At 32.0% G+C, this 13,521-nt stretch overlaps 1 protein-coding gene across 1 annotated transcript in view; it reads left to right on the top strand.

Annotated features, from left to right (window-relative positions):
- Positions 1-13,521, top strand: part of LOC143252952 (transformation/transcription domain-associated protein-like) — a 258,974-nt gene that overhangs the window by 134,247 nt on the left and 111,206 nt on the right. Inside the window, 3 exon segments of the mRNA XM_076505896.1 lie at positions 2,273-2,562; positions 12,739-12,990; positions 13,237-13,468. Coding sequence (XP_076362011.1) covers positions 2,273-2,562; positions 12,739-12,990; positions 13,237-13,468 — 774 coding nt within the window.

Raw genomic sequence — 13,521 nt, 5'->3', positions numbered from 1 at the left:
ATTTCTTTTGTTTACTTTTTTATATAACCTAAAAAATGTCTAATTTTTATATTTTATCACTTATTTAGCAATAAATGAAAAAGTACACATAAAAACCAAGAATTTTGCTGATTATCTGGGTCTTGATTTGTTTTTTCTCTCGTAGTTTCGAGAAAAGTTAACCCTATTTTTTGTAGGGATGCTTTTAGTACTGTATCTTGAGTGATTTTTATTTATTTTAGATATGGAACGTAGAACATAAAATAATAACATACAATGAAAAATAATGTCATAAAACTATTATAATTTAACTAGCTATCTAACTAAGCTATATATGTATTAAAATATTTCCCTTACCTGTTTGAGGTGATCTTGGTAATAGCACACTCATATTGAAACGGGATAATTCAAAATTGATGGTGAGAATGAGCTAACCTCATAAAGAAAGAGTAAATTATATTCTTTTTTTTATTAGTTATAAACAAATGGCAAATTTCAGAAATAATTATTTCCATTTTTAAAGACAGCATGTTCTAGAAGGTACATAACATGAGCCTCAGTTTATGCCACATAACTCATTAGAGCAAGAAGAATAGATGACATTTTTTAGCTTAGGGATATCAAACATATAAATTTGTTAGTCAATGAAAATTTACAAAGTAATATAGGGGTGAATATAAATTCTAAAATTAGCAATTTGTAGCAATGAAGTGTCACATGACACAAAAAAGAAAGATTGAGAATTTAATTAAATATATCTTTATAAATTAAGAAAATAAACCTTATGTGATATTAAAATATGAATTATAAACACATGTTCATATTAAAGTAGTTTAATTGTGTATTGAATGTAACTATAAAATTCTGTGATGTGAATTATGATGTACTTTTATCTAGAAGGTTATTGGCTTAGGAATGAAAATACTCAAAATTTAACCCCAAACTGATCTTTTCTATCTTTATAGGTAGAAGCTTAAAATCTTTCTTGAATAATATATGAATTTAAATTGGGGTGAAGAATCAAAGATCCTTATGAAATGATGACTTGGGGAAAAGTTTAATACTCACATACTCGATATTTATTATAATAATTTGATCAAAAACTTTGATACAAACCTAATTTTAAATGTTTGTGATAACTCAAGAATAAACCTATAATACAGACACTTGTTCTGCACAGAAACTAAAATTTAGTGAATTTAATATGTAGGACAGATAGTGTTTTGTTATAGATAAAATAAAAGAGGTAAGACATGATGTTGAAGTCAAAATAAATTTAAAATGGTTTATTTAAACTGATATTCTAGTTGTAAGACTGTTGCAAATATAAGTTTGATGAAAGAGAATATGTAATTGAACTGTGTTCCAGTAATAGTAAAGCATGGAAATGACCTTTTTTTTCTGTAAGTAAGCCCAACAGAAACAAAAGATGACAGTACATCAGATATAGGAGAGCCTCACAGTTGTTGGGATTGAATATGATGTGAAAAAGCTAAAACTATATTCAAAATACATATTTTTTTTGTAGCTAACGTTTCAGAAAATGAGTGTCTTAAAAGGAAATATCTTCTTTGTGTGGCAGTCTCAAAATATCCTCTGTACACAAGGAGAAATAGAATGCAATACAACTATTCCATAAAACAATATACAAGTTCTTTGATTGGCTAATCAACAAAAAGTAACTTCTTGGAAACAATTTAATGCCTGACCTCAAAACATATGTTAGAAATGAGAACTAACAAAATTTAATTTAAAACAAATTTAGCTATGAAATTTATATACTATATAATTATACAGGTTTGACTTAAAAGTATAATGTTTTTTTGATTGTCTTTGCTCAAATCACAAAGAGCTGTTTTTAGGAGTGCTTTTTTTTTTTAAATAGAACCTTGCTTATAGATTTATTACTATATTTTAACAAAAATAAGGACACGAGGCTCAGTTTATATCTTGTTAATACAGTCCATGTATAAATGATCATTATATTAATATACACAATATTCGCAGCAAGCAATTTACTATACAAAATAAGGAATTTTTTAACTATAAACTTTTTTGAATAATTGTTTTTTCTGTTATATATCTTTAATGTATTTCAGGAATCAGCTGTTTATTGTTTTCTCTTTTGTGAATATGCTGTTTAGTAAATGATTAGAAATGCAAAAATATAATGTCTGCTAATTAAATTCAAATTTTGAAACAGACTTCTGTCATTTTACCTAATCACAAGTTTTTGTTAAATTTATATTTTATTAAATGTTAAATGAAGTAATATGTTGTTTTTTTCTTGTAGATCTCAGTATTCCAGAGCACAAGATCTTTTTTACTGAACTACTAAATCTTTGTGAAGCAGATGACACTCTGCTTTTAAAATTGCCCTGCTACAAATCTATTACTAATTTGGTGCCACTTCGTAAATCAGCACTGAAAGCATTGGCTGCATGTCATTATATTATTCAATGTCGAGAAAAAATATTTGATGTTTTGTACAAAGCCCTTAATTCCACAAACTATGAACTTCGGGAGGCTGCTTTTCAGTGTACCAAAAAGTTTATTGGAGGATTTAGTATTGATATGGAAAAGGTGGGTTAACTTAGTTTCATTCTAATGTCACTCCGGTGTGTATGCTATCTATTAACACTGTACTTATGAGCTTGATTGATATGACTGACTTCTTATTCACAAAGTAATCATAAAAAGCTTCCATACTATAATTTAATATGGTACATGTATTTTCATGACATGTGGCAAACTTTGAGTAAACAAGTGTTTTTATACACAAGAAATTGTATTTTTTATTTATGTACTTTTACTAAAGATTTGCCCATGAAAAATGGAGTCGAGTGTTGACTGCTTTGGGTACAAAGTGATTTTCATGTTAATATTAAAAATACTTTCTGTGTTTGAAAACATTCAGATTTTATTTGCATAGCCTCTAAGACCTCCTAAATAAATATTAAACTTTTTCAGTGAAACTACATTCTACATATTATTTTATCTACCCTAATTCTCTAAGGACTTGGTTGATTTGCCATTCTTGTAATCACTATAAAAAAAATGGTGAGATAATTATAAAAAATAATCTTTTTTTTTCTTTCTAAAATTGCTGTGAATTTTAAAAGAAACATTTATCTTAAGTAGCTTGAGGCTTGTAACAAAAAATACATCTTAATCTTATTTTATATGTCTTTTGAACTTTAACTAATAATGTCACCACACAAATTGTAAATTACTTGGCAAACAATCACATAACTGTGCAAAAGTGTTAATACAAGAGAATATTTTGTCATTTTTTCCATTTTAGGGGGCTAATCTTTCATGCATTATAGAATGTAAATTTCAGCACTGATGCTTTACTGATCTCTGTTGACAGTTAAATGAACCAGGGTGAAAATAATTATCATTCTTTAGAATTCCCATGTACTTGTACAAAAAGGAATGTCATAAGGGTTTTGCTTGAAGGAACATGATCAAATTTAGGGTCTGAAATAACTGTCATGGTATCCCATGCAGCATCTTAACTATATAGAAAAAGCTAGCAAGAAGCTAACATATGTTACTGGTATATACTAGAATAAATCAATTTAATAGTACTACACAAATAAACCTTCATAAAAACAGTGTTTTACACTATATATTAAGTTCTGTTGTCATGCCACAGCCCAAAAAAGGACAGAACTGTTAGCACATTAGAGAGTTTACATAAGAGCTTTACATGATGCTGGTTGACTCTCCAACAAATTGTTGCAGACTTGAAATGCTTCCTGAACACTGTCAAGAGACAGGTAAATTTGAAAATAGGAAAAGAAGAGACAGAACACCTAAAATCAGTGATAAAGATGTGAAGTATCTTCTTTTATGCAGTCTTCGGAACAGAAGGAAGACTGCCACTGATCTCAAGCATGAGATATATGACTGTATACCAAATGACAGAAAAGTGTCTGTATTTTACAGTATCAAGAAGACTCAATATGAATGGAATATTTGGACATGTAGCTATTAAAAAAATCTTCACTTCAATCTCCAGATATTATCAGAGAGACTGCAATTTGCTAAAAAGTACAAAGACTAGACTGTTGATGATTGGAAAAAGGTATTATGGATGGATGAGTCCAGTTTTGAAATATTTGGTTTAAAGCATAGATGTAAGTCCAGTGGAAGAAAGGTAAAAGATATCAGGTCATTCTTTAAATAATGATCTTTTTGGGATAGGATAAGTTTAAATGCATATTTCTTGGCTAAATGAAATTATTCTCAAAGTCCTATTATTTATATGGGATGACTTGATAGCATTAAGTGTATGTGAGTTTGTTTCTCTACTAGTTTTTGTTTAATTATTTTAGAAGCCCCAGTTATAATGGAGGTGACAGAGTAGCACATAAGACATATAATGTTTTATTAGTTTAAAAATGGGAAAAGTGCTGTGAAACTACACAAAGCATTCAAGAGGTGTATAGCAATGTAATCCTGAATGTGAGGAAGTGTCAAAGTTGATTCAATAGGTTTAGAACTTGTAGATGCAGTTTGATAGATGCAACTTGCACTGGCATCCTGTTGAGTTTGATAATGACCTGCTTGAGGAGGATTGTACTGTAACTGTTGAAGAGTTAGCTCAGAAATTCAATTCATCTCCTTCCACTGTCCACTGACATTTGCAACAACTTGGTAGAGTTTCAAAGTTGGGGAAATGGGTACCACATGAGTTGTTAGCTGATAATTTGAGAGAATTACTAGACATTTGCACACCTCTTCACTCTCATGAACTTCAGACTTCATTTTTGAACTGCCTAGTGACTGGAGATGAGAAATGGGTACTCTTTCAAAATGTTAGTTACTGCCGACAGTGGATTGGTGAAGGAGAACCAGCTACACCACAGCCAAAAGTGAACCTGCACTGTAGGAAGGTTTTACTTAGTTTTTGGTGTGAAAAGGGTGGTGTAATACACTTTGAATTGTTACAATCAAACCAGACAATCACTGTTGAGAGATACTGTTAGCAACTGGATTGACTGAACAAAAACAAAGAGACCTGTTTTGGTGAATTAGAAATTAGTTGTTTTTCACCATGACACATCCTCACACTGCTAAGAGAAACTTCCTCATCCCCCTTATTCTCTTGATCTTGCTCATTAAGATTACCCTCTTTTTATAAGCTTACAACATCATTTGAATGAAAAACAGTTTCATTTTGTGGATAAGTTAAAAAAAGTAGCCTTTGTACCTTTTTTCTTATAAAACCATCTCATTTTTATAAGCATGGTACTTAAAATTTTTTGAGACATTGGCAGATTGTTATTAAAAGTAATGGAAAATACATAATTGATTAAAATTGTTACTTGAGTTCTTTTTTTCTCCTTTTGAATCTTAGTGTTACAAACAACATTACTTATGGGATAACCTGATACTTACCTCAAGGCATCACCCCTACCATGAAACATGGGGAAGGGCAGTGTAATACTTTGGAGGTGTTTTTCTTGCTGAGGTGATAGGAAGTATTTGCAAAGTAGATGGAATAATAGACCAGTACAAGTACCATCAAATACTGATTTGTCATAATATACACAATGGTTTGAGTATTATTAGTAAAGCATTCTACAACCAAGAAGATAATGACCCTGAACACTCATCCAACCTATGCAGAATTTACTTATATGCTAAGAAAGAAGCTGTTGGAATGTATTCTTTAGACAGCTGGTATGGGTATTAAAACTTTAATTAAAATAAAGTATAGAACAATGTTTTGACCTTTTTAGGTGAGAATTTGCAACTGTTTTTGTTAACCTGAAGATGACCTAAGAATGTCAAAACATTCATCATCATGTAGATGATGATGGCAGCATGTGATTTCTATTTTAAAAATTGCATTCAAGAATGTTAACTTTATCCTAGTGTGATTCAAGTATATCCAAGTACAAACTATATTCAAATTTTATTTCATATTGTTGGATGTATGCTTTGTGTAACATACATAGCTTACAATATCATTTGTAATTGCCATTATTTACATATTGTTTTCCTGTATGTGTACCTATATCGAATTTTCCATCAAATATAACCAAACTGATTGAGAATATGTTCTTTTATGGCTTAATACAGATTTAATTACTGACTAAAAGAAAGACAATATTTAACTGTTCTTCAAAAGCAGTTTTCTTATTACTCATAAAATGTTTTTCATTGGAAGAATCTTTCCTTATCAGAACATGCACACCTTTCCTAAACAACTGTTGAAATAGGAACTGACAGATAGCATTCGCCTCTATGGAATTCAAGAAGTTATGATGAATGTTTCAAGACTAGTCTTTAGAAATCAATATAAGCAGAATGTTATACATATATATATATATGTATATGTATATATACTACATCTGTAATACCATACAAGCCTTAAACAAAAATGCTGCACAACAAAATAGTCACCTGGGCACATGCTAAAGTGTGTGGGATGTGTCCTTTGGGTACACCATCTATTTCTGTTCAAAAAGCCTCATGGTAAAGAAGTAGTAGTAAGAGGGTAAATAAAAAAATGATGAGAGATCTAAATGTGAGTGCACATCTACTATATCACCCATCACTGTTCATAGACAGTTGTAGGAATGTTATTGCTGTAAGAAAAAATAAAATAAGTTCTGCCTTGAAGGCTGTTATCTCTTTGGGCCCTGTCAACATGTGTCTCTTCCAGTGAGTACTACAAGATGAATGGCATCTCATCAGGGACCCTCTACCCTCTAGATTTACAGGTATTCTTTCCTGCTTTCCTCCAGTCTGACTTACTCTGGCAGTTAGAAAGAAACAACATGACAGTGGGAAACCTATTCCTCCTCTCTTTCTGGATAACTGCATCTTTACAGATGCCTTGCTGTCGGGATGGGGTGCAACACAAATTAGATCTCTGGCTGTTTGTGTCAAAAGAGTGATGTTTTCACATCAATTTTTTGAAATTCCTTGCTGTTCATTGAGTGAAGATTTATTTTCTGTTATCTCTGTGGGGTATGAAAGGTATGATTCATTCTGACAAGCTTACACCAGTAAAGGAAGCACTCAGTCCTGTTCCATATGGTCTTAGATCTTGGCTGTGGATGCATTTGCCAGAATTGGAAGGGCATTTCCTTTATACCTACTCTTCTCCTCTTAGTAATTTCTCTCACCCAATCCATTCCATGGATGTTGGGTTTTTGTAGCTTCCTTCTGACCAGCTCATCCATGGTTTCCATCTGCTCCTTCCCCAGAAACAATCTTCATCACCTTTCCCTCTTTCCTAGTCACTTCTCTGGCAGCCTCTCACTATATCTTCATACATGGCTTTTGTTTGTTTTTTTGCAAGGGATTGAAGACTATCCACACGTGTAGCACCCCTTTTGTTTAGCTCTGTTCTTCATTCATGTCTATCAACATTGTTGAAGAATATTCCATCACTGGTTTATTTGGCATTGATTCTTTCATTCCTCGGATATCTGAGTTTTTATATGATTGTTGACAAGGGTCTGTCATTTCAACTGTTGGACATTATAGAGAGACTATCATATACCTTTTTCCTACTTTTGTTGTGTGCTTTCCCTTCCTTCCATATTCCATATTTAATTTTGCTCTGATCCAGAGTGTTTCCTATATCTAGTCTACATATTGTGGTGTTTTATGTTGCACACTGCATTTTTCATTGGCTCTTACTTCTGTTTTTTTGTGGGTTTTTTCCATAAAAAGTTGCCCATTTTTCATAATATTTTTTCTATTAACTTTATGAGTTGAATTTGTCAGGTTAATCCTATTGCTTATTTTTCCCTTTCTTGTCAGTTGTTCTATGTATCAATTAAACATATCTGTACCCTCTCACTGTCCTTGGCTGCTCATTTCTGTGATCCTTCAGAGAAGATTATCCATGCTGGCATGTGGATCATTCCCCACACCTTTGGGTTGCACTGCTAGCATCATCTGGCAGTTTCCTACTTGACCATATATCATCTTCCTCTGTAGCCATTCTCTATACATTGGTACAACTCTGAGTGAGTAAGGTCTTTCATTTTTCCACATTGTTTCATTAGCCTACCTTACATGGTATGAATCGCATTCTGTAGCAGTGGTGTCTGTCCAGGTACACAGATATCCAAAATTTACACCTTGAGTTCTGTAAGGTCTATCACACCCATTGTTAAGATTGGTTGTTCCCCATGACCATTTGCAGGTTCTTCCTCACAGTATGTTGTGTCAAACATTTTCATACCACTCTGCATGTGCAGACTAACATGAGTAAAGCAGAAAGAGGCTGCTGCCCATTCCTAATGTTCCTCAAATTGTTGAATCAGGAATGGTCTGCTTTTCAAAATAAGGTTTTGTAGTTGCCTGTTGTGCTTTTTCTGGTCTTGTGTTCCTTAGGACTCTCTAGTGGGTTTCCACCTTTTAGTTGAGTATTGGGGTCCTTACCATTTACCAGCTCCTAGTTGCTAACCTGGTGGATCATGGAGGAATCATTTTCGAGCATGCACGGTTACACCCATCTGCACGTAAGGCAGTGATGTTCTGTCTGTACAGAAGATACGCCCTCCTGTTGTGGGTTTGATGTTTTATTCCAGATGCTCCCAGTTTGGATTGGATTTTTACATCTATTTTGCATTTCATTCCTCTGGCTGGGAACCCTTTCTTTACTGCTGCCTGGATGTCAGTTTCTAGGTGATTAGTTTTAGTTGGAACTGGATTAACTAACATATGTTCTCACATGTGAGTGGGCTGGGAACTTTCTCTTGCTAAGGACTAGATGTTAAATCCTCGATATCGATTGGTTTTGGATTGGAAATAGTTGCTTGCATTTGCACCTTCCTAACATTGTCAAAATGTGCATTCCTGGGATTTATTGCTACACAATGTACTAAATTTCTGCACATGATGGTTTAGATTCTCAGATTTGTCTCCCCTTCTTGTTTCTAGACTTTGAGTTGAATGATTGAGGACCCTCCTCTTGCTATGGGTTAGTCAAGTTCCTCAAGGTACTGCTGGTCTGGAGTTCATATCATTTTTATGTTTTGACACATTCTAGCAACTCTTCACACACATTTCTTTCTCTTAAAGATTTGGAATTAAATTTTCTGCCTTTTTATTGTAGCACCACACCTGTTGGCTCCATGTGGATGAAGAGTATGGTTTGCATGTTGTGTAGTCTCCCGTGAGTGTGTTACCTCTATATGATGGTACCATACTATGGATGTTTATCATATGCTTTTCTGAAGTGTTCATTTAGATAATTTTACACCTGTCCCTCCACTTGCTGAATGTGGAATTCTAGCTTTAACTGTGAGAGGTGGTAAGTGATCACATTGGAAGTTAATACTTTCTTACACTGAAAATATATTTCTGGTAGATACTTACCTATTCTCATCCTTTCTATCCACTATCCACACTTCTGGTGTTGCTTTTCATATCTCATCGCAAAGTGAAGATTGAGGGTGTCAGGTGGAGGACAGTTGCATATGCTAATCTACATGTTTTAAACACACCTGAACCACATAAAATTGTAGAATTAGATGAGAGTTTGAAGGCTAATGGTGTATGAAAATTTGTGCACTAAAGGGCAATCAGATTAACAATAGCTGTGATTGTGAGGAGAGGTAAGTATCTATCATAAATATATTTTCTGTATAGAAAATATTAACTTCTGTAATTTTCCATGGTTTTCCCTTAACCTTTTGGAATTTCATAAATGGGCCTCCTTCAAGTGAAGCTTTTGTCTTTAACAGGAGTTTTTTTGTGTGTTTTTTCCAAATGTATCATTTTGAAGAACTTCAAAAATGCTTAGTTCATTCACTGGAAAATTATATATTTTTTATATTACGTTTTTTGTGCGGAAAAATTAAACCTCTCTCCCTGGACATCATTTACAACTTGTGTCATGAGGATTTAGTGACTTGCATTCAAATTTTAACTACTCTTTGTTTATGTTAATACTAATTAGTATAGCATAAAATTGTAGCTAATAATCCATATTTGAATAGTATATAAGTTTTAAGTTATTAATTTTAGAAGGCAATATATTAAAAAATTCTGAATTTATATTAGTGTGAGAAATGTGACATGTTTTCTCAAGGCATTCCTTCTTATTGTTCATCACCCCTCCAATAAGTATGAAATTAAATATTAGTTATTCAATATAAAATCATCATTGCTCAGATAAACCATGAGTTTTATAGCCTTCAATTTTGTTTGGTTACAGAGCCCTTAAATAGAAAATTTGTTTGCTCTTTGCTACACCCAGCTGTTACATCCTCTTTTTCCAGATTTGTTAACATTTTTAATTCTATGTTATGTAACCAAGCAAATGATGTGGCATATTGCATTGTTTTCTGAATGGAGAATTGTCAGTGTCTGTACAAGTTCAAACGTGATTTCCATGGGAAAGATGATGACTCGCTTGGATGAATTTTTATCAATTCTCATTGCATAGTCAGAAAAGCCAGAACAGTTGTCTGCTTTTTGCATGTTATTATTCTATGTTGTTTGGTGCATTATTTACTTAAATAAAAAGTATTTAGTGCATTACTACCATTATTATAATAATAAAAAGGTTAAGGGCCATTGACAGTCAACAACAAAAAAAGAAAAAACCTAAGTATGTACACTAGGTTAGAAAAAAGAATCAGATAAAATATGAAGTTTTACTGAAAGCAAATGCTTGAAATATGTTTAGGAGGTTTTAAAGATTAAACAAATAAAATGTGAGATTTGTGAGAGGAAATAAAGTATTTTTAATCTTAACATAAAAATCACTTTACACAGGGCTAGTAAAATATACTTGATATATTCCTGGACCAATCTTTTTTTTTGTGTGTGTGTATTAAAAATACTTCAGTAAAAAATAACAGAAGGAGGGCTTCTAATGTGTATTGAAAGTCTACTAAATTTTGTGAAAATATACATATTATATTAAAAGTTAGTAGCATAAAAATTATAGACTTTAAAGAGGTTGCATGGTAGGGCAGATTGACTGAGCCTGTTTTGAAAGAGTTAACGATGATAATTTAAGACTCAAATAATGTGAATGCTTATACATAACCAGCTAAAATGTATATACATACCATACACCTGACTTAAAAGCAAAGACACACACACACACACACACACAAATATTGGCTTTTTATTGTGCTATAAAACATCTGATGTATGAAAAAATTCATTCATACATGTATTATATCTTTTGTCTACATTAAATGAGTTGTTAGCATTTAGCTAGTAAGTTGAAATAAAATTATATTTTTTCCTTTTTAATATTTAATAATATTTAAGTAATTCATAATTATTGAAGTACTTTTGTTGTCAGTGACCTTCATCTCAAATTTTTTAATTATTTTCAATTTTGGATATTACAAAATATAGAAGAAAAAGGAAAATGTTAAACCCAAAGAAAAGGATGTAAATAGTTATTTTTTTTTTATCTTAAAGTAATTAGCTCATTAATGAATGGGGTGTGTTCAATGTTTAGCAAAACTAACAGAACAAATTACACATACAGGAAAAACATTTTCAGTGATTTCATGTAGGAATTACATATATTAGTAAAACTACAAGTGACTGAATATATACCAGCTGATGTGGCATTCTCAGCAGCACAGAGTGCTTAACTAATCTCTTAAGCCATTGTTATTTAGCTTTTGTTTTACAAGTACTCTTTTTAAAACAGTTTGTTTTTTGACAATAGAACAAAAGGCATTTTCAAGTTAACAAAAGTAACACACAAGAAAGGGTAGTTAAAATGAAAGAGCAAAAGGTAAAGATGGTTAATGTTACTTTAATCAAGTTTAATCTGTTTTGAAATTGGATGACCTACGTAACCAGTCTTTAATGGACATTTTTTACAAAAAAAAAAAAAATTGAGAAGCTCAGAATTGTACCTGTTTAGATATTTGTGATTTGCATCATAAAACAAATTATTGTAAAAGCGCTTGTTACTAAAATCATTACAGTTGTATGATCAAATCTTATACCAAATTTGAAAATGAAACAGTAGGAACAGCTTTAAATTATTAAGTTGAGCAGTTCTATAAATTGGGCTTTATCCTTATTCTAAAATGTTTTAAACCTGAACACAAATAATCAGGAATAAAAATGTTTTTGGATTTTTGAACTGAGGATGTTTTTGCAAATTTTAGTATTTTATCTTGCATTCAATGTCAGTACAACAGAAATTATTGAGAAAGCATGCAAATTAATTGCAGAAATAGTGAAATTTGTCAACTTACAACTTAGGGGTCAGAATTTGGTGACACTGGTTAATAAAGAGAAAAATTTTGTTTTTGATCTGACTTTTGTAATGTGAAGTTTTAAGATTTTTAGCACATTTCAAATTTGTCCGTAGGATGTTGTTCACAATTAGATATACAGGTCATGTTTTACTATATTGGTAGTAATCCGTAACTGGAAATACTTTACAGAGACAAAAACTTCATTTGATTATTCAAATTTAGTCTGATACAAAATGCTTCCCAGGGGTATAGTGGGTATGTCTATGGACATACAATACTAGAAGCCAGGTTTTGATACTCATAGTGGACAGAGCACAGATAGCTTATTGTGTAGCTTTGTGCTTAACTTAAAGAAAAACAAACTGGTACAAAATTATTTTAAGACAGATACCATATTCAATTGATATGATGAACCTAAGAAAATGTATTTAATATTTAAAAAAATCAGATTTTTATTTTCATTTTAGGCTGTTATAAGGTTATAAATGTACTTTTACTCATATAATTGTCATGCTGGTTACACATATTTCTTCAGGTGCATACAGCCATACGTCCTCTGTTGAAGATGCTTGGTGACTATCGGTCTGTGAACCTGAGTGTTATCCAACGACTTAGTTATCTCACTCAACTATTTCCTAATACTTTCAATGAAAAGCTGTGTGAGCAACTTCTTCCACATTTTCGTAAATGGTTGGATGTGGTAGTCAGTGCAGCTAGGTCTGGACAGAGGGACAGATCTAATAATGAAATCAAACTCTGTGTGGCTATAGCAAATATTTTTCATCAGGTAAGCTTAAAAATGCAATAAATATCATTCCAAAACAGATATTATCAGTACTGTTTCTAAAATGTGAATAAATTTGCCCACTTGTTGGGTCATCAGATAATATTTTTAACCTCTTTTTTTCAAAACATATACTCCTCCAAGTGGTTCCTTGAAATTTTACTTACCATATTATAATATTCAGGTCAAGATGTACTTTTACAACAGGTAGTATTGATGTGATTAAATTATAAATGTGCATATTTTCAGATCCCAGCAGCGAGCAGTAAGTTCATTGAACTTTTACTAACACTAGTCTTGAAAACTGAAAAGGTTCTACTTTTGGAAGCAGGAAGTCCATTTCGTAAACCTCTTCTCAACTTCCTACTTCGATACCCTTTACTCACTATTGATTTATTGCTGAATGAAACTTACTTGCAGGAAGAGCAAGTGCGACGGTTTTTAGAAGTAAGGGTGCATTCATTCTTGAAGGAGAAAATAGGTTAAGTTTTGTGAATATTTCATTTGAAGTTCAGTAGTTTCATAATTATGCTG

The sequence above is a fragment of the Tachypleus tridentatus genome, chromosome 6 (genome assembly GCF_004210375.1).
Source record: "Tachypleus tridentatus isolate NWPU-2018 chromosome 6, ASM421037v1, whole genome shotgun sequence".
In the NCBI taxonomy this organism is placed as follows: Eukaryota; Metazoa; Arthropoda; class Merostomata; order Xiphosura; family Limulidae; genus Tachypleus; species Tachypleus tridentatus.
This window is presented reverse-complemented; position numbering and strand designations above follow the sequence as displayed.